This window comes from Parambassis ranga, chromosome 14, assembly GCF_900634625.1.
Source record: "Parambassis ranga chromosome 14, fParRan2.1, whole genome shotgun sequence".
NCBI classification, from domain to species: domain Eukaryota; kingdom Metazoa; phylum Chordata; class Actinopteri; family Ambassidae; genus Parambassis; species Parambassis ranga.
Window position 1 is genome coordinate 12,784,698 of NC_041034.1, and position 19,038 is coordinate 12,803,735.

The 19,038-nt window shown below is 41.8% G+C and overlaps 1 protein-coding gene across 1 annotated transcript; it reads right to left on the reverse strand.

Moving 5' to 3' along the window:
- Nucleotides 1-914: 914 nt before the first annotated feature.
- LOC114446601 (sodium/potassium/calcium exchanger 3) lies at nucleotides 915-18,591 on the reverse strand. The gene is made up of 17 exons (XM_028422258.1): nucleotides 17,707-18,591; nucleotides 12,029-12,139; nucleotides 6,867-6,943; nucleotides 6,649-6,723; nucleotides 6,478-6,562; nucleotides 6,078-6,181; nucleotides 5,716-5,790; nucleotides 5,614-5,639; nucleotides 4,627-4,680; nucleotides 4,403-4,545; nucleotides 4,161-4,327; nucleotides 3,856-4,087; nucleotides 3,593-3,759; nucleotides 3,397-3,511; nucleotides 3,197-3,309; nucleotides 2,998-3,063; nucleotides 915-2,334 (listed from the first exon to the last, which is right to left on the reverse strand). The coding sequence occupies exons 1-17, from the start codon at nucleotides 17,810-17,812 to the stop codon at nucleotides 2,224-2,226; spliced, it is 1,827 nt and encodes a 608-aa protein (XP_028278059.1). The 5' UTR covers nucleotides 17,813-18,591; the 3' UTR covers nucleotides 915-2,223.
- Nucleotides 18,592-19,038: the final 447 nt, after the last annotated feature.

Consider the following 19,038-nt stretch of genomic DNA (forward strand, 5'->3'; position numbering starts at 1 on the left):
ACAGAAAAAGGAAATTCACTATTGGTACACACAAAGTTCAATATTTAAAATATGTATGATTGTTTTACTTCATTTAAACCTGTAATCTGGAGCTTCAGTTCTTGCATGAAATGAGGTTGAGTGTCAATGAATCAGTGCAAAAAATAAAAGAAACAAAAAATATTAATGCTGAAAAAAAAAATTAAGTGCTAGCCTAACATTACAGCCTCCATTGTCCAATGAACACGTTGATAAAATATGCATTTGTTCTTTTACAATAATTCACAAATAGGCTTATATTATGTACTTTTTAAAAAATATCAAAAACACCACAAAACTAGTCTCTGTCAGACATTCATTATTGTAAAACTATTCTGTCAATTATTTAACATTTACAAACAGTAAAAAGTATTGTCAAGTAGACAATGATAATAATTGTACAGCCATTTGAAAAACAAACAAACAAAAATCACAAAGATCTCTGTGGTGGAACATTTAGTCTTCAATTCACAGATCTAATAAACAACAACAAAAATATGGACGGCTTGTTGCCCCCCACCCCCCCACCCACCCCCCCACCCCCCCACCCACATCCCTAGACATCCCCATCTAGTTTAGGACAAAGAGCAGCATAATATGCAGCACACACACACACTGTAATGTGACTATATTGTTCTGCGTCAAAGTTTTAAAGTGCTAAATGTTCCACCACAGTGAAATAATCTCATAAAATGTACAAGAAACAATACAAACAACTGTCGTACCTAAACATGGAGTATTACAACTAACCTGCACTCATAGAAGTACATTAAATATTAGATTTTATAAGAAGACTTCTAAAAATACTGTAATACTAGGATAATCTCTTTACGTACATGAAGCTGTACCAATACTTGCTTATAAGTAGTGAGGCAAAGTTGTCACGATAATGTGCATTTTCATATTGACTCTACACTAAGTCTTGTGTTATTGTCAGACTAAAAGTAGCTCGCCGTCTGCTCAGAGGTTCTTTACTGTAGTTCAGTGCCTGCTACATTTGAATGCATGTAAATATTCTCACACTAGTCAGCTGGAGTGTACATTCAGAACAAATACAGGTGTTCAAACCCAAGGCCTGATATTTTTTGATCTTTAACTCTGTAAGTGACTTCACTTATGCACTGTTGTGCATAGGTGAAGTGGAGTTTTTAACAGATAATTACTCTTACTGTGAATCATAACTGTGCATACCCTGCTCAAAGTGTTGGATTGGTGGAAGATCTATGTATGACTGAGCTCTAAAGGAAACTGAGGATTGAGCACCAGATTCCAGCTGAAGCCCCCTTTAGACATGACAACCAACACTGCTGGCCTCATGAATCTGGTAAAATGGCTGTCTTTCACACATTATTTGCCTTCACAGCTTCATTCAGACATGCCTTAGTGACATAGAGTCATTGTGACATTTGTGATAACATGGTGATAACTCTAACAAACAGATTTTTTGTAAATAAACAAACCACTCATGAAAATAATTTTTTCTGCATCCACCTTTTGAGACTGTTGGGTGGGCACTCATCAGATTAATGGAGAGTTGTGCATGTCTGAAGGGGGGCTTCATAAAGATATTTATTACTATCTATTAGAAATGACCAGTGCTAACTGTGATGTTTATAAACTAGTGAGTGATTTTTGCTCAGCTGCAGCAGCATTTAGACCACAAACATTAAACATCTAAATAAATAATAGAATATGTAAAGTTACTGTGAATCATTACCACTACAGGCTTATTGCTTAAATGGAACAGTGACAGCACAACGTTTATTTAAACATGATCCCACAGAAGCTGTTTGGAATTGTCTATCGGCAAAAACTGGTCTCTTCAAATAAAGCTCTTGTGGAAACATGTTAAGAGTATAATAAAATGAAACATTGTAGAAGTTTTTAGTTAGTGTGTTGGTTTCACTGTTTAACGACTCAATGAACCAGCGGCTTCCATCTGCTATCATATTTTTGTCTAAGTCACCTTACTGACAAACACTGCACTGTACAAAAAGGACAAAAGTGTGCTAAAAGACTTGTGTTTGTGTAGTAGTTGCATTTGTACAGTATCACCATAGTGAGTACTACAGAGGTGCACAGAAATCGTCACAAGGAACACAACAATGCTGTCACTTTTTTTTTGGCTTCAGGAAAGAAGACGTGTGGTAGAAAGGTAGGTACTCAGCATGTTGTCTGACAGGGTGGACTCTCGACTGGAAGGCCTCACATGTGCCCGAAGAGGATAGAGCAGAGCAGGAAGATAGCATAGAGAAACATCAGACCCAGACCCAGCCGGCGGTCCAGCCTCCAGTGGTTCAGATGAACACTCATCACCTGCAAAAGAGACACGACAGAGCAGAGTCAGAGGTCAGAGAAAGGTTCAGCTGGAATGACTTTAATGGATTTTAGTGAAATAGTAAAAGGTTCTCTCAGTGCCGTTTAGTTTTTTTTTTTTTTTTTTTTTTTTAAGATTTCTGCATAAATATGAAAACAAACATGTTTCCATATCGGTCCTGGAGGTGGCAAAAAGGGACAAGCCTGCTGGGAAATATTTAGTGGACAGATGTGGCCAGATGAAAATGATTTAATTTAAGTGAGAAGCTGTTGGAAGACAGAATGGCGCTGAATTCCAGTATATAACCTATGAACATGGTGGTGGTAGTATGATGGTTTGGGCCCGTTTTGCTGCATCTGAACCTGGATGACTTGCCAGGATTGATGAAACAATGAACTCTGAATTCTACCACTGAATTAAACAAGTAGAAGTTAATATTCAAGTTAAAGTTCAGACCTTACTCTGACTGAAATGTTGTGGAAACACCTGAAACAAGCAGCTGATGTGAGGAAACATTTCCAAAATTCTATTCATTGACTAATTGATGCAGCTTCAGAGGACACAAGTTTTTACATGATCATTTTGTTTCAAAAATGCCCAACCAAACAAAAACATAACCTTTCACACCAACAGTTTAACAGTTTGTATCTGTGTTTACTTACTGTTAGAAACACAGATGCCAGAAGCAGGATGACAGAATATACAAGTCCTTTATTATTTATGGAGACCTGTGAGGTGAGAAGAGAAGGTGTCACAGACCATCTAAGAGAGATAAGAACCCAAAACCTGATGCACAAACAGACATGTGCAACCCAAACGTAAACGCAAGAGGAAAGTGTTATAGATGAGGTGTGTGCATACTGATGATCCGTGGTCCACTACAAGGGTACGCAAAGCCCAGGGGAAACCCAAACCCAGCAGTATGTCAAATATATTGCTGCCTATGGAATTAGAAACTGCCATGTCCCCCATGCCTGAAACGAGACAAAGACATGCTGGACTGAAGCACTGGCACCACACAGAGAGAACAAGAAGGAGGTTTTGTTTTTGTTGTTTTTTACCTTGTCGAGCTACAATCAGACTTGCCATGCAGTCAGGCACACTGGTCCCTGCTGCCAGGAAGGTTATGCCCATGATGTAGTCTGGGATGTCTAGTGTGAAGCTGATAATGGTGACCTGATGGAAAGACAGCCATGCTGAAAACAGAACACTTTATAAAAGAACCTTTACAGAATATTGAAAAGTGTGTATTCTTACCATCCACACCATGAGGTAGGAGAAGACGGCAATCCACAAAGTGGAGGCCACAAAGGTGACCATGAACCAGCGGTGCCAGCGTGGCCGAACACAGTTAGGCACAGTGCAGTAGAGCAGAAGGCCCAGAGGCCATGTGATCACCCACTTTACCCGTGCACACCAGCCACCTGTGAGAAGCAGGAGGTCATGTGGAAGTTTTTATTGACCTTAATAACAACATTAGCCACTTTAGGTAAAGTTTTAAGCAGCTTCATGCTCCTCACCTGGTATACGCACTGGACTGAAAGTCGCATCTTCATCATCCTCTTCCTCTTCTGGTTGGGACACCCCTGGTTTGTCCCCTGACTCAGCATCTCCCATTGCGGATCTCCCGCCTCCATTCTCCAGACTGCAGGAGCCCGTCCTCTTCAGACTGTTGCTGTTCGACCCAGATCTCGACCCAGGACTGGCATCAACGTCTCGCTGGCTCTTTGAAGTACGGATCAATCTCTGTCTCTGTGATAAAGGGTTTATTGTAGAGTTTGCTGTTGTATTTTTGTGTTGAATATATCCGAGGTGCGTCAAATACCTCGCTGATGAGCATGCGTCCTGCCATGGAGAGCCTGGTGCGGGGTGAGAAGTGGGGAGTGATCATGATCCGCAGGCCAGCCTCTGAGAATGACAGTTTGTGAGGGTTGAGGATGAGAAGCTCATCTACCATGATGACCGGAGGAGCCTCCTGGCCGTGGGCTTGTCCTGTGAATGAGATGTCGGCAATCAAAAACAGAAGCTCCACTGACATGTCCATCAGCCTGAGCTGTGATGTCAGACCTTTGTTCAGAAGCACCATGGAGGTGTTGCAGGCCGTGGCATCATCTCCCATCTTGTCCTCTCTCTGCTCCTCTGAGCTGAGGCAGCACGGCCTGCTGGTCCTGAGCTGACGTGTCGTAAATGCCAAAAGCTGCGAGTTGAACCTGCAGTCAAACAGATCCTAGAGTTAATATCAAACAAACGTGACCAGATGATGACTAAAGAGTGCTGGGCCTCAAACTTACTTCATGATGATAATGTAGATTCCATACATGGTCATGAGGAGCAAAGACTCCCACCTATACAGCGCACAAAGGACACAGGTGTTAGTCTGACACAATATGACTCCCTGTCCATTTCCGAACAACAACACTGCAGTTCCCTGTATGGCCATTAGAGACCGACTCCCGATGGGCAAGTTAAAATGTCCAGTTTTACAGCCCGAATGAAGTCAAATTCATTTTATCCTGTTTTTGTGATTTGAGTCACCATTGTTCCTCTGAATACAGACCTTCGTCAGCTTGTCCAGCACCTGCATAAAACTGATGCCTCGTGCAGGGCACAGACGTTACAGAAGTAGATTGTGAGCATGACATGATGGATTGTGAAACACAAATCTGCCAAACTGTATTCAGATGAACAGTGGGGAAGTGAAAAACAGTGAGACAGCCATGACTTGGCCCACTGTGATTCAATTACTAGCCTGCCATAAATCCACAGCTACCACAGATATTAAAAGTTCATGAATAAATCGGCTCTTTCATTAGAAACCGTCTCACACACACAACAACAGAGAGCGTAACACAGCCACAGGTAAAGAGAAGAAAATGTTTAGGAGCTGCAGTAACACTGTTATCAAGAAATGAATCTGTGAAGAAGAAATCAAACATTTATTCTAATCAATTGAACAGCTACACTGCTAATCACTGATCAGGTGGGAGTTGGCTGCCACTGATGAAGACCTCCACACATATAAATGTCACAGCAGAGTTTGAACTTCTGATGTGGACTGACTCTATAATAAGATATGGCTGAGAGGGAAGCGTGTTAGATGTTAATTATAATGGAGTTTACTCAGTCACAGTGATCAGTGATTGTAGGATTTTATTAACATGATTGTAATAACAGTCAGTGGTTGATGACCAGACACCAGTGAGAGCAGAGAGGTAAACCTGCAGCACTGTGCTGGTATAACCACTGATAGCTGTAAGGTGCACAGTGTGTGGACTCACCAGACAACTCTGGCATCATAGATAACCTAGAAAGAGACAGATTTAATAGATTGTACCAAGAAGGAATTAAAACTTGTATTAAGTCTTAAATGTACATCTCACCATGATGAGAGTCAGCACAGACAGGATGTAGTAGGAGGAGTCTCTAAACAAAGACCACCATGTCAGGACTACTGTCTGTGGAGGAATTGTTACAGTGTTAAATCAATCAGTACAGATCAGTGTGTCACCTGCACACAGCAAAACACAGCTTCATAGCAACACTAGCTCAGGATTGATAATGATGCACTTTAAAGCAATTTCAGGAAATTGAAACACACACTGCTTAACAATCAGAACAAATTGATCTGTGTCCACCACTCCGTAGATATTAGCTCGCCAACATAACAGACTATAAACATTAAACATGCATGAGGAGCACACTTGAGGAGCAGTAATGTCAGTAAAGGTGTTGGATGTTATACCTGGCCTGCAAAGATTCCACTCAGACCAATGATGACCAGGATGTTGAAGACAGCAGAGCCCACAATTGTGCCAACTCCAACGTCTCCTTTAGTGATAAAGACACCTGAAGGTGGGAGGAGTGTTTGATTCAAGATTAGATAGAAACTCATCTGTGTTTTAATATTTTTTTTCAATTTCATCTCTTAGCCTTCTATTTTAATGCAAGGTTGACATTTACTTGGACTATTATGAACCAAAAAAACTAAAACTTCTACTGGACTCTGCTGACATCTCCTGGATGTTTCTGGCACCTGCAGAGATTATTTGAAATGTCCTCAAATTAAATATTTAAAAATATGTGACAACTTCTACAGCACAGCAGTCGCTTCCTCTAATTTGTCCAAATAACCGATAACTCACCAATGAGAGAGGTGAAGAGCTCTGGAGCAGAGCTTCCTGCAGCCATAAATGTTGCTCCAGCCACATCTTCACTTAAATGCAGATTCTAGAAGATGAATAAAAACCAAATTAGTGTAGGATAACCAGATAACTCCCTGACTAGAAGGCAGACTGGTGCCAGTGTCCCCTCACCTCAGATATTTTCTCAAGGGATGGGACAAAGTAGTCGTCGCAGACGATGGCCAGAGCGTAGAACATGTAGATGGCCTAAAACAGATGACACATGGGGTGTTTTATAAAACAAACCTCTTATCTAGCTTGTAATTTGTGTGAGTTTATGCTATAATGATGTCAGGTGTCAGCATGACGACTCAAGGTTGTAAATCAGCAGTATTATGAGACACACTCACACAAAGTGCATGCAGAAACACAGCCCCATTCTTCCTCTGCTCCTTGGTAAAGATGTCCTCTGGGAACTCATGGATGGCTGGATTGGGATATAAATGAACACATACATGATCAGATTTATTAATTTTTAAAACAAAAACACACAGCTTCGAGGATTTTAAAAACAGGTGTGTAGTTAGAATTTCTGCTTCGCCTTCCTGTGGCTCATTTCTTACTTAACATGACACAAACCACAACTGCATGTGCACACTGTTCATCTTGCACAGAAGACTAAGACAGGAAGTGAGGTGGAAGTGAAACTGGCAGCTGCTTCCTGTCCTCCCTCGTGCCTAGAACGGAAAAAAAACCCTAATGACAGCTTAGCTCCCTCTGTTCCCTAGACTTTGAAAAAGAGAGCCTCGAGAGTGCTGAACAGCTCCAATTTACAACTCTGGATGAATTTAAAAGACTGGGGAGCATGGAGCTATTAATAGCTCCTCTGCTGTGTGACACAACAGTGGGCTGACAAGCACAACAAGCACAGTATAGGCGTCACGATGCACCTCTGCTGCACAGAAACTGAACAACAGACTGCGTGGATTAAGAGAAGGGTCTCTTGTGATCAGGGATATGAGATTTGATCTTTTGACACCGCAGTGGCAAAGAGGGGAGTGAGGAGGAGGCCATATGGTCCAGAAGAGAGGACAGTAATATTCAGGGACACAATGTAAATGTTTGTGCAGTCACGTTTAAATGTGTATTTCTTGTGGATCCAGGAACTGAAGTGAATTTCTCTCTTTCTGGGGAAATAAAAGCCCATTTCCTGTGTGCCAGCTGTTGCAGCTATTGCAGTACAGGACTCAATCCAATTAATCACTGAGGCTTAGCATGTAAACTTTCCGTCATCTTATCACATGAAAAGAAAGGAGTCTAAATGTGAAGCTCCTCTGCATGCGTCTTCTCTCCGTCAAGCTGATCAGCTGTTGGACATCTGTGCTCTCTCTGTGGATTTATTTCTTCCACCTTCTCCTTCGCTCTCTGCTTCCTGGAAGCCTTCCAGTCTCTATTCTGGCCCCAAACATAAACTCTCAGGTTCTTCTGTCGGTGGAGACGCAGGGCTACGACATGTAGCTCAGATGGACGCTTTGAGGGTTGCTCTGGTGAAGGTAGTTGCTATGGAAACCCTCTCCCTGGGGGCAGTTTTTTTTGATGGGTGGCAGTAGGAAGCCAGAGGCAAGGCGACTGCATGAACAGTGAGAAAGGGGGAGGTGAATATGTGTTTCCCATGGTTAGGCTTTATGAAAAATGAAAAAAAGAGAAGTGACAGCAGTTCTGGACCATAATGTCTAAAAATATTTATTTTTCCTTACAAACCCTCAGGAGAGGTCTGAGAGAGCAAGGGAGAAGGGGAAGAGCAGCGCAGAGATACACAAGAGGCAGAAACTGGTTTACTGAAGGTTGCTGAGCAAGAATGTGCTTTGCCAAGACTCTGACACGCTGCTTTCACAATGCCAAGGCCACAATCGGAAACACCAGGCCTGAAGATGATCACACATCTGCAACTTCCTAGATCAGGGATTTAAGCCAGATGTGGCATCAGCTTGAAAGAGTCAAAAGTTTAGTAATCACTAGGGAACATGTGGGCTGCAGTGACTCTGAAAATACATGGTCTCTAACAACACTTTCCTCTCAGTCACTTCTGACCCAGGTCTGTCTGTCAGAGCAGCCCATGTCTTTGTTTCACTCCTGCACAGCCTGAAGTGCTCCTAAAGAGGACTGTGAGGTGGTGTGATTTGTGGACTTTATGTATCCCCTTAGATCACGCAGTCAGCCATGTGGATATCTTTGAGGTGTCATAGCTGTTACATTGATGGAGCTGCCGACTGATGCATTGAACTAGAGGCAATTATTATATTCAAAAATTACTTCTAGAGAGTCAATTATACCTTCATCTGATACTTGGAGATGACACATTTGATGTGCGGAGTTGAAGATATTCAGTAACTTTACTCAGCACACAGCATCACATAAAACTGTGGATGGTTATTTAACCACCACAGAAAAAATATTTTCAGAATTTTGGAGATACTGGAGAAAATATATCATTTATAACTTCACATTCCTAGATAGTGGAACTATTACATTTGACCACCAGGTGTCAGTTTTAGGCTTTTAGAGGTGAGAGAACATGCCAAAATAAATGGGGGAGTGTTTGCTGTTAAATACAAAATTATCCAATATATCATTTAATTGTTTTATTGTCCTGAACTTTGCCAGAGACATATTAATAATTAAAGTGAAAAGCCGATGATAAAATATTGTGCTGGATAAGTCAGTGTTGGAAACCACACCAAACAACGTTTAGGTGTCAACCTGTTAATGACACATTCTACTGTGAGTTTGTTAAAGTCCTAACTTGACTTTAAACAGCACAATCTTAAATATGCATACTGAAGATCAATAAAACCTAAGCAACTGATTAGATCTCTGAGCATCAGGTCAATGCCAGGTAGTGGAAGCAGTGCTGTTGTGAGGAGCTCTGAGTCAGGAGGAGCTGAATGACAGGCAGTGGGCGGTGCAGGATAATGTTATCGATCTGAGAGTCTGCAGGGCGTCCTGGAGTCCAGCTACGGCATCGACTAGAGCGCAGAGTCAAGTCCTACCATGCACCAACTGAACCGCCGTGGGTGTATTGACACACACACACAGACCTCTGCACCCCAGCTGCATTTTTTATGAGGAATCAAAAAATAAATATTTCATCCAGGTGTGTAATGTAAATTCAATTATGCATCTGTTCTTTGATTCCCTCTCCTTTGAGGCAGTTTGAATACAACGCTGATGAAACGACTGCAGAGCTTCAAACCGCACCAACAACCTCGTCTATCAATAAAAAACATGAAACATCGTGTTACACTGTTGCTCTGCCTAATCACATAATACGATCCATCCTCAGCTCAGTGGGTGAGGAAATAAAACAATCAGAGGAAGCAGCATAGAATCTTCTGATTAATGACAAATAACAGGGTGATAAGCCTCGCACTGATCACATTTTTGTGTACATATGCATTTCAGTGAGCAAAATTCAACCATTTCTGTTTCAATGTTCCTCTCCACTAAAACCTGGTTGTAGTAACTGCTGGATAATGTAACTGTCTTGATAAGTCTAAGATCATTTCAAGACTATTTGTGTTAGAGTGTCTGCCAGTTTCTCAACACTCTCTCTCCAAAAAAACAAAAACCCAGAAACATGGCTGTGGAAAAATACTATTCTCAGCTGACTGTCCCTTGCCAAAATAAACAACATAACAAACCTCCATTTACTTCATTTACATCCTTTGGATTCTTTGAACCCAGACCCCCACCCCACCACAACTGCCCAGTCTATTTTTAGGTCTTTGCTTTGCACTTTTAATGCTTGAAAGACAGAATTGTCTGGGTTTCAAAATTTAGCATTCAGTTGCTAAGCAACAGCAGTCTCCGAGGCTTGTCAGCTGAAGCCGGATCACACCGTCTCCATCTTGTTAAGCAGTGGAGGGATGAAAAGAGAGAAAGAGAGCCTGGGGCTGGACGTTACTATGCAATCCCCAAGATAATATCCCCCAAGGTCCAGGGCAGGCTTTTTAATCACGCTGCAGATTATGCAATCACTGTCAGACGGCCTGCTGAGGAAGAGGGCGGCAAACTGGGGCTGGAGCTGCGCTCACTGCTGTGTCTCACACTACCTGTGTCCAACCTTTTGTTCATCTCCTTGTCTCCAGTGTATTACACAGTGAAGTCTCAGCCCATGGTCCACTTGTGTGTTTGTGAGGGATAATGAGGGAGATCTGTTTGCAACCATGAACTCAATAAAGGTTAAGTGTGTTATCAGGTAGCAAAACACAAATGGTTGTACCAGACAAATGGAGTGCTGGTGGAGGGACACGCTGAGACTCATTATTTTCTCTCTCAACTGTGGAGAGGAGAAAAAAAAAAAAACACCTCCACTGTAATATCACAGGAGATGATGTGCGGTAGACAGCGGGACAGTGAAGTGCCAGAGCAGTTGTCCCTGATGAGTCCATGTCTGTGCACCTGAATGAGTGATTATTTCTGCTAAGAGCTGCTCAGAGAATTAAAAACTACAGTGGTGAGCAGTCAAGACTGTATTCTAAAATAAACATACAATATTTTTATGAAGTTTATTTTGACATCCTGACATGAGGATGGGATTAGACCTTCAAATCTCCAAAAATTACGTGTGTATTAGCTTCAGTAGGCACAGCACACTTTGGGTGGCATTCAGGAGGAGAGCATTTGCATAGCATATTATTAGCATAACCTCATTAGCATAAATTTCTGTAAGAATAAGCCTGAGATTATACGCTCAGGCTTCAACAATAACTGTGCAGTTTGCATACAATACAGCATTGTGACTGACGCTGATGTTAGCGTAGCTATAATGTGAATGCAAATGATATGAAGGAAGAGAATTGTGTTCTATCAGAAAGACAACAGATTTTTCATTGTGCAGCCATGTTATTTTATCTACTCTGTGCTATTCACCCGCAAGACAATAAAGAAATTTCCACTCTGATCTCAATTTTTAATAATAAAACTGTCAGCTGTGATGAATGCGGCTCATGTCAGCCTGCCGGCTAATCAGCCTGAGAACCAAAATAACACAGGTCCGATTGGCTGCAGTGCTCATTTGATGAGGAGCATTTCCATCAGTCCAAACTCTTCAGGGTGCATGTACAGTTAAAAAGAGACTAGTCTAGAAAATCTAATCTGGCAGCCTGCTCTAATGTGCTTCATCTGTCTCTCAGTGCAGCAGTTTGACACACACTACACACTCCTGACAACAAACACAATGCCTAGTCCACATGACCTTTCAGTCCACCTGCAGGGGAGAGGCAGAAATCACTAGTAGCTTCTGTGTTTACCTGCATACACCACAAACAGATCCATACACATGTGATGGCTTAAAAATGCTGTTAAACCTCTGTTGTATCACTTTCAAAATAGAGATTGTTTAAATATAAAAATATTTAAATATTTTTGGTTATATTTTTGCCAAAATGTGAAAATGATTGCACCATTTCTTCCCAGAATGACAGGAAGTGTTGCAGACAGTCAGAGCAGCTTTACTGTTGTGTCCTGGAGGAACAGACGGCTTCTATCCAGGTGAATAAGAGTGACTCACCTGCTCGAGGCTGATCCAGACTCTCGTTCTCCGACTTCTCCTGCATTAACCTGCGTGTCCATTGCAGCGTCCCGTCATTCACGCCTGGCCGAAACCCAGAAGAATCTGCCTCTGTTCCAAAACAACACCAGTCAGTTACCCTCTGTGCTTCGAGTTTGAGTGTAAAATCTGTTTCAGCTGTGAGGTTTTCTTCTTACATTTGAAAGTAAACTCATCTCAGTAAAGCTAAAATAACATTCACAGTTTCAAATAATGCCTGCAAATTGTTTGATCAAACCCACCTGAAGCTGATTTTAAAAAACATTTTACAAAATTCATCCATTCAATCAATTTTTTTGATTCAGATTTTGAATTGACTTTAGTCAAGGTGTATTGCAATGATAAAAAATTAAATACTGAACTGATGATGACTGACGTCATTTTTATATCTTTTAGCTTTTCTTTTACTGGTCGGTGGTAATGACCTAAGAGATGAGTTTGTCTTCTTCCTGAAGACAGAAGATAAAGAGAGAGAAGCAGGGAAGAGGATGGAGATGAAGAATACAAAAAATGATGATTGAGAAGAAAAAGGAGATAAAGACAAGAGGAAGAGAATGAAGAAGTGGACAAAGCTGATGGAGGTGAAATAAAGCTGCTAGGTAAAATCTCACCAACATCATCAACCCTAAACCACAGGAAATGCTGACCAACACATCACCTTCACCTCCATCATCCATCAGCAGAGAGAGTTAGTTACAGTTTGCTCTGTCAACACAAACCTTAGAGCTGTGGAGTGTGTTTAAAGTATTCTTGGTAGACGTGCATTTTCTATAACACCATCAAAGATACTGTGATAATATTGTTTGCGAAGCTTTAGATCAGAACAGTCTGAAAATCTGATACTGTGACATCCCTCCTCTGACCCTCTGAAGGAAAATAACTAACATAAAAGGTCAGGATTAACATTTAAAGGATGTACATTTATCTTTAGCAAGTAATCCTTGTATCGTTAAAGCCACAGTTATTCTTCAGTCCAGCCTATAGGGTCTCTGACAGCATGCTCAGTAATCCTGAGCCATTGCTACTGAAATCTGTATTTCATTCTTCGATACCTAATCTCTGTGTGGGTTTCAGTTTTTACAGCTTTAGCAGTACAACAGCTGAGGAGCTCCATCAAATGGATCCGTTTCATCGTGTCTGCCACGATGAAAAAAGCTCACACACGTCACCATCACCGCCACCCACAGAGCTCTCTCCATGAAGGGCTGAGAAGACACCCAACGATTTATAATGCTCTGAACAACATGTCCAATTACATGAGGATGCTAGGTGTCTGTGCCTGATGCATTTCGTGATTGCCAGGCGCTGTAGTGCCCTTTGTACCTTACAGCTCAATGAGCTCATTTCACAAGGGCAGCGGTCGTGGCTGAGGGGAAGACATGAAGGCTTTCATGTTGAGGCATCAAGAGGAGCTCGACTCGTATGAAATTCAAATGGGTTTTGTACCACAGATGGCTCCGCATCGTTTTCACACATCTAACTGGCGAAGTCTCCAAAACATAAACCGTCTTGGTCATTAAAAAAATTAAAAAATAAAAACATTTTTTATTCCTTCTCTTTTCAAGATGTGCATTTCATTAATTCAACCTGAGCTGTGGAGTACAAACAAACAACAGGCAGATGTCATTCAATGAACAACTAGCAAATAGCAAAGGTGGGCTTAGCTTGATAAACCTGAAACATGAAATTTTTGTTGTTTTCATGGTGCTGGACTTGAAAGCTGGCTATTATTAAGTATTATTACATTATTAGAGATGTTACAGACAGATTTGTACCTACAAGACTGTATATTGACAATGCTACACTATATCAAAGTGAATCATTGCATGTTATAGTGGACACTAAATAACTGGTGTATAGATGCTGTTGTTCCCTCATGTAGTCAGGGATTCAGGGCAGCTAAGCCAGAGACACAGTAACTTTGACAGTATTTTATTATGAGTTTGTTTAGCTTCTAGTGAAATACTTTCTAACAACATTTGTAAATGACAGAACACACACTGCATCAAAGGCCTTTATATCACACTTAACAGAGTTTCCACTAGGAAACTCTTCAGCTAAGCCACCCAGCTCACCGTGCTTCTTGGTTTTTGATTATTATTTGTGCCAAATATTAATTATGTTCCCTTTCTTTTCTAAATGTTTCATTTAAAATCAAGATCACAGCCTCCATGCATTCAACAACACAGCCTTCACTCTGACATTAACCTTTGCCCTGAAAGTGGCTCAACTTTGCTGATCCGTGGTGTTTAAGCTAACTTTACAGTGATTGTTAGGCGTGATAAGACGGTCTGCTGGAAGCTCCAACATGTAAATACAGAAGCGAGGTTACAGAATGATCAGTGATGAAACATGAAATATGGTATTTGGATGGAAAACCTTAATCCTGCTGTCACACTCCTGAGCACAAACACAAAGGCTGAGTGCACAAAGTAAAGTGTAACTAGTATAATGCCGACATTATTCAGAATTCTTCTTACAGCTTATTAGAATGACAGCAGACAGTGAAGCTGTTTAATTTTCATTTTTTTAAGTTTTAAGGCAACAAACACTCAAGATTAATTTTGCTGTAACATGTGCTAAACATGTGCTAAACATGTACTAAACTGCTACAAATCATTGTATAGCCGTTTGATTTTTACAGGACCTAAAAGGAGACAGTCACCTGCTCCTCTCTGCAAAGACTGCCTCCTCCTTTAGCAGAAACAAGACATTTGATGCCGTCAATCGCTCATCGACTGGACAGACCGGCTTCCTCTGGTCTAACCCCAAACAGGTTCACCACCTTCACGAGGCAGGGCTACAGTCTGTGGCAATAAATGTCTCCGACTGTGACATCCCCAATAGTGGCAATGCAGGTAAGCACGGCTGCGCCTGAAACCTGAGTCTTTAGATATTACTTTATAAAAATATTATCGGTATTCCAACACTCTCTGCTCCATTTGCATGTAGATAACACTGCAGTGCTTCAGGTCTGCACTCTGACATTCACACTCAAGTATCATGTTGCAGTAAACAAAGAGCTGAGGAACATCTGATTTGACCTTAAAAGGGGTCTAAAGCACTGCTACACAAATGGCCTGTAGATAAAAATCTAATTAAAACAAGAAAAGGCCGTTACTGCCTCCAACAATCAGTCAACTTACAGTTTATATCCATGTCAGTCCAGACTCAGAGTGAAGGAATTTAACTACATATATTATACCAAACATCATGAGGATGATCTCTGACCTTTTGGATATAAAAAATCTATCTGACATGTGAGTGGAATTTTGGTAATTATTACTCAAACTATGGCCAAAAATGTGATTTGTGAGGTCACCGTGACCTTTGACCACCACGCCATTTCCATTCCCTCAGACACTGAGCCCATCTCTACCAAAAACCATCGATGTTTACGTAGCTGTGAACTTTTCCTAAACCAGGGAGAGTTGGTGCCAAAACCAAACAGTGACTGAAAGATGAAAAATATAAAACCAACCAGGGTCACCTGGGTAAAACTGGGTTCTGCCTTCACTGTAAGTGGAATTGGTCAGTCTTTGTACAACCTCACAGTAAATGCTGGTCAGGGTGTGTATCGCAAAGTGACCTAACCTTCCATGTATGTATAAAGACTCGTCAGACTTTTATCACAACCAAACACTACAATCTCCAGCGTTACCGTTTTGGTCCTTAGCAGCGCATCGAGCTGCAATAAACAGGTTGGATAAACCTAATGTTTGGTAATGCCGAACACCAAACGTCAGAGTGGCAAAGTTAGCCAATAGCTGTAGAATATCTGTGGTTAAAGAGACAAATAATTCCCTCAGAAGAGGGTCAGAAGCCACAAATACAACAGAAGTGAATCACACAACACACCACTGAAGGATGCTTCTTTTATCATTTCTCCTTCTGTCTCTAGTTCATTTATTTAGGAAACAGCTGTGTAGATTTACCTTATAATTTCTATGTTTTTTTTTAAGGTTTCCTGCTGGGGATCCATCTTGAAGGTGATTTTTTTTTCTGTTGTCAGCTTTAATACTCTCTGAAGGGCATTTCTCTACATACTCATATCAAATATGAGGTGTGAACCAATATAATTGTATTGCATTTTCACTTTTTTTCCTGGCGCTAATCTTCAGTACCACACCAGCACCTCCATAAATGGTTACAGCAGCAGTGCTACTCAGGAGTATGTGTAGTATTTTCCGAGTATTGTGAGAGTAACGTGCCCGTCACCGTTACAAACAGCAGAACGCAGGCTCGGGCTTGGCGCTTTTACATGCTTTAGAGTTGAGCAGCCTTGGTCTCAGTTCAGAAAACCTCTTCTGGTTGATGGCACACTCATAATTTAAAGGTGAAGTATAAATATTAATGACACGACTCATTCAGCAGGACACTGTTCCACCGAGGACATGCGCGCAGGATGAAGCCCGAATGTAAATCAAACACTCCTGATGGAACAAAAAGTTCAAATCTTTACAAAGCACACAGGAATTGCAGAGGAGAGAGCCGTCGGTGTCAGAGCATCTGATGAGTGTGTGTGACCACATCAGGAAAGGTGACGAGAGGATAATGAGTTGGGGGAGGAAGATGAGGAGGAGGAGGGTGAGGGAGGGATGGTGACGCCTTGAGGTGTACTGCTGCAAATGAGACATTAAACTTTATTTATTAATAATGGATGCAAGAGAGATGTTGAAATATGTTAAAGCTTTAAGGTTAAGGGGGCAAAGTGTAGTGGATGTGAGTCTACTGTTATACATAAATTATAGCTAAATCCAATTATTTAGATGACTTTCACTTTACACATGTCCTTTTATAGGCACACCGCTCTCAGTATGTCATGTTTATTCCCCCCTGGAAGCTGAAAGGGAATCAGTCTGTGGAGAAATTAGGACCACGTCAATTGATTTATCTATTATTTTATCAACAAATCCAAATGAATAAAAAAAATTACACACTCTTAGTAAAAGTGACAGCCTGGGAAAAGTCAGAAATTAAAAGGGCAGGCAGTCTATTTAGAGATAAAGCAAACATGACCACAGAAAAAACATGCCCGGTCATACACAGAAGTCATTCTGAGAGGAAGATGAACGCCTAACCTACAACTGAACTTATCCCCAAATGATTGGATTTATGTGCCTGCTTTATGTAATCAACAAACTGTCACCTTGCAGCAGTCTGAACAGAACCCAGCATCCACAGAGGGACAGAAGCATGTTTAAATATTTGTTACTGTGAAGACAGAGCTGCCTTTAAGAAACAAATGGACGCGGTGCTGCAGGATTTAACTTCAACAAGTCACATCTGATCTGGCTCTCTTTGTATTTGAACAGATTCTGATGAACAGATTTGCACCTTCCAGCAGATTCATATAGAAGCTTGTAAAAAAAGGAGACTTTGCTCCCAGTGAAGACAAAGAACTGAGCAGCGTTTTCTGCCACGTTATCACATTTTAAATGTGATTTTCATATTTTCTATGTGGGCTGCACTTTAAATTCTGCATTCTGCTTATTGAATCAGAATTAATGCATATTAGTGAATACATATATATGATTTGTGTTATGTTATAAATTATATTTTCCATCTCCAGTCTGCACACCAGTCCTGTGTGGACGCACGCAGCGCTCTCAGCCTGTGTGTCTATATTAAGGTCTCACCTGGTGCCTGGATGACCTGTGTGAGCCAAATGACGGCGACCAGCCCGACTCCACAGCAGCAGAACCGCTGGAAGGGCCGCCGGTGCCTCGCTGCAGCTGCTTTCATTCCTCAGCCGGCCGCATATCCACTAAAAAACATCTGTTGCTCTCCCTCCGACACTTGTTTCACACTTTCTCTGCAAGAGCTCCGAATAAGACCCACAGCCGCCGCCGCCTCCTCCTCCTCCTTCTCCTCCTCCAGCAACAGCAGAAGCAGCGAGCGACTTCTCTGACAAGTTGTGTGGAAAAAAAAAAATTCCCGCAAAGACAAAACCCGGGTTTTCCTCCTCTCTCCACTCTCAGAGCAGACGTCTCGCTGGTAAACTCCTCCAAACCTTCTCCGGGTCGCACGTAGCGAGTGGACGCGTAAAACAGCTTTCAGCGTTCATGTGTGCAGTCTGAAAGGTCGACAGCAGATCCCACAGTGAGGTGCAGCAACAGGAGGCGACATACTCTGAGCTCTGTGCGCCTGCACTCTGGCTATCTGCTCTCTCTCTCTCCCTATCTCTCTCTCCCTCTCTCTGTGGCGTCCTCTCTGCGGCCACCAGGCGACGACAAACGCAGACGACGACAATGTGCGTGACACCTGCACCTTTTTAACCCTCAGGTTCTCTTCAGAGACTTGAACGGACACACTCAAAGCACCCGACGCCTCGTTCTGGTCAGGACATGTTTCCCATCTCTCCCTGCGCTGCTAATTAGCTGGACCAGGTGTGCTCAGGCAATCAGCAGCTCATCAGGTGCGAACAGAGCAGAGAGAGATGGAAAAGAGGAGCGGCTGCTTCTGAAGACGGCGCCGCTGCGCGGTATGCTTCCATTAAACCGCGAATGTCTGAAACATGCGTGTATTTCTCCACACGCACAAAATGTAGAGCTGAACCTCCAGACCCAGAAACACTAATGATATCAATGTGACGTCACACACACACACACACACACACTTTAAGATCCTCCGGTAGTCATTACACCAGTGTTAATTAATTAACTTTTAAATAATTATTTACCTCACAGTTCGGTTGTAGCTAAGGCACAAATAGCGACATCTGCTGGTTTAAAATCTAAGATCTCGACAAAAATTAGAATAAATATGCTCTTACTGCTTTATTATTGTTGTAATAAACTGTACGATTCACATATGTATTGTCTGTAATACATCTGCATTTGCAGCCAAGAGAAAGGACATAATGTGGCCCTAATTAGGTTTTGCATTGTGTGCAGTGTAGCTGCTTTCTTTCTCTGGTTATCAGGCCTGATCAGGCCTGTTGCATTTTACCTTTCTGCATGCATCATGCT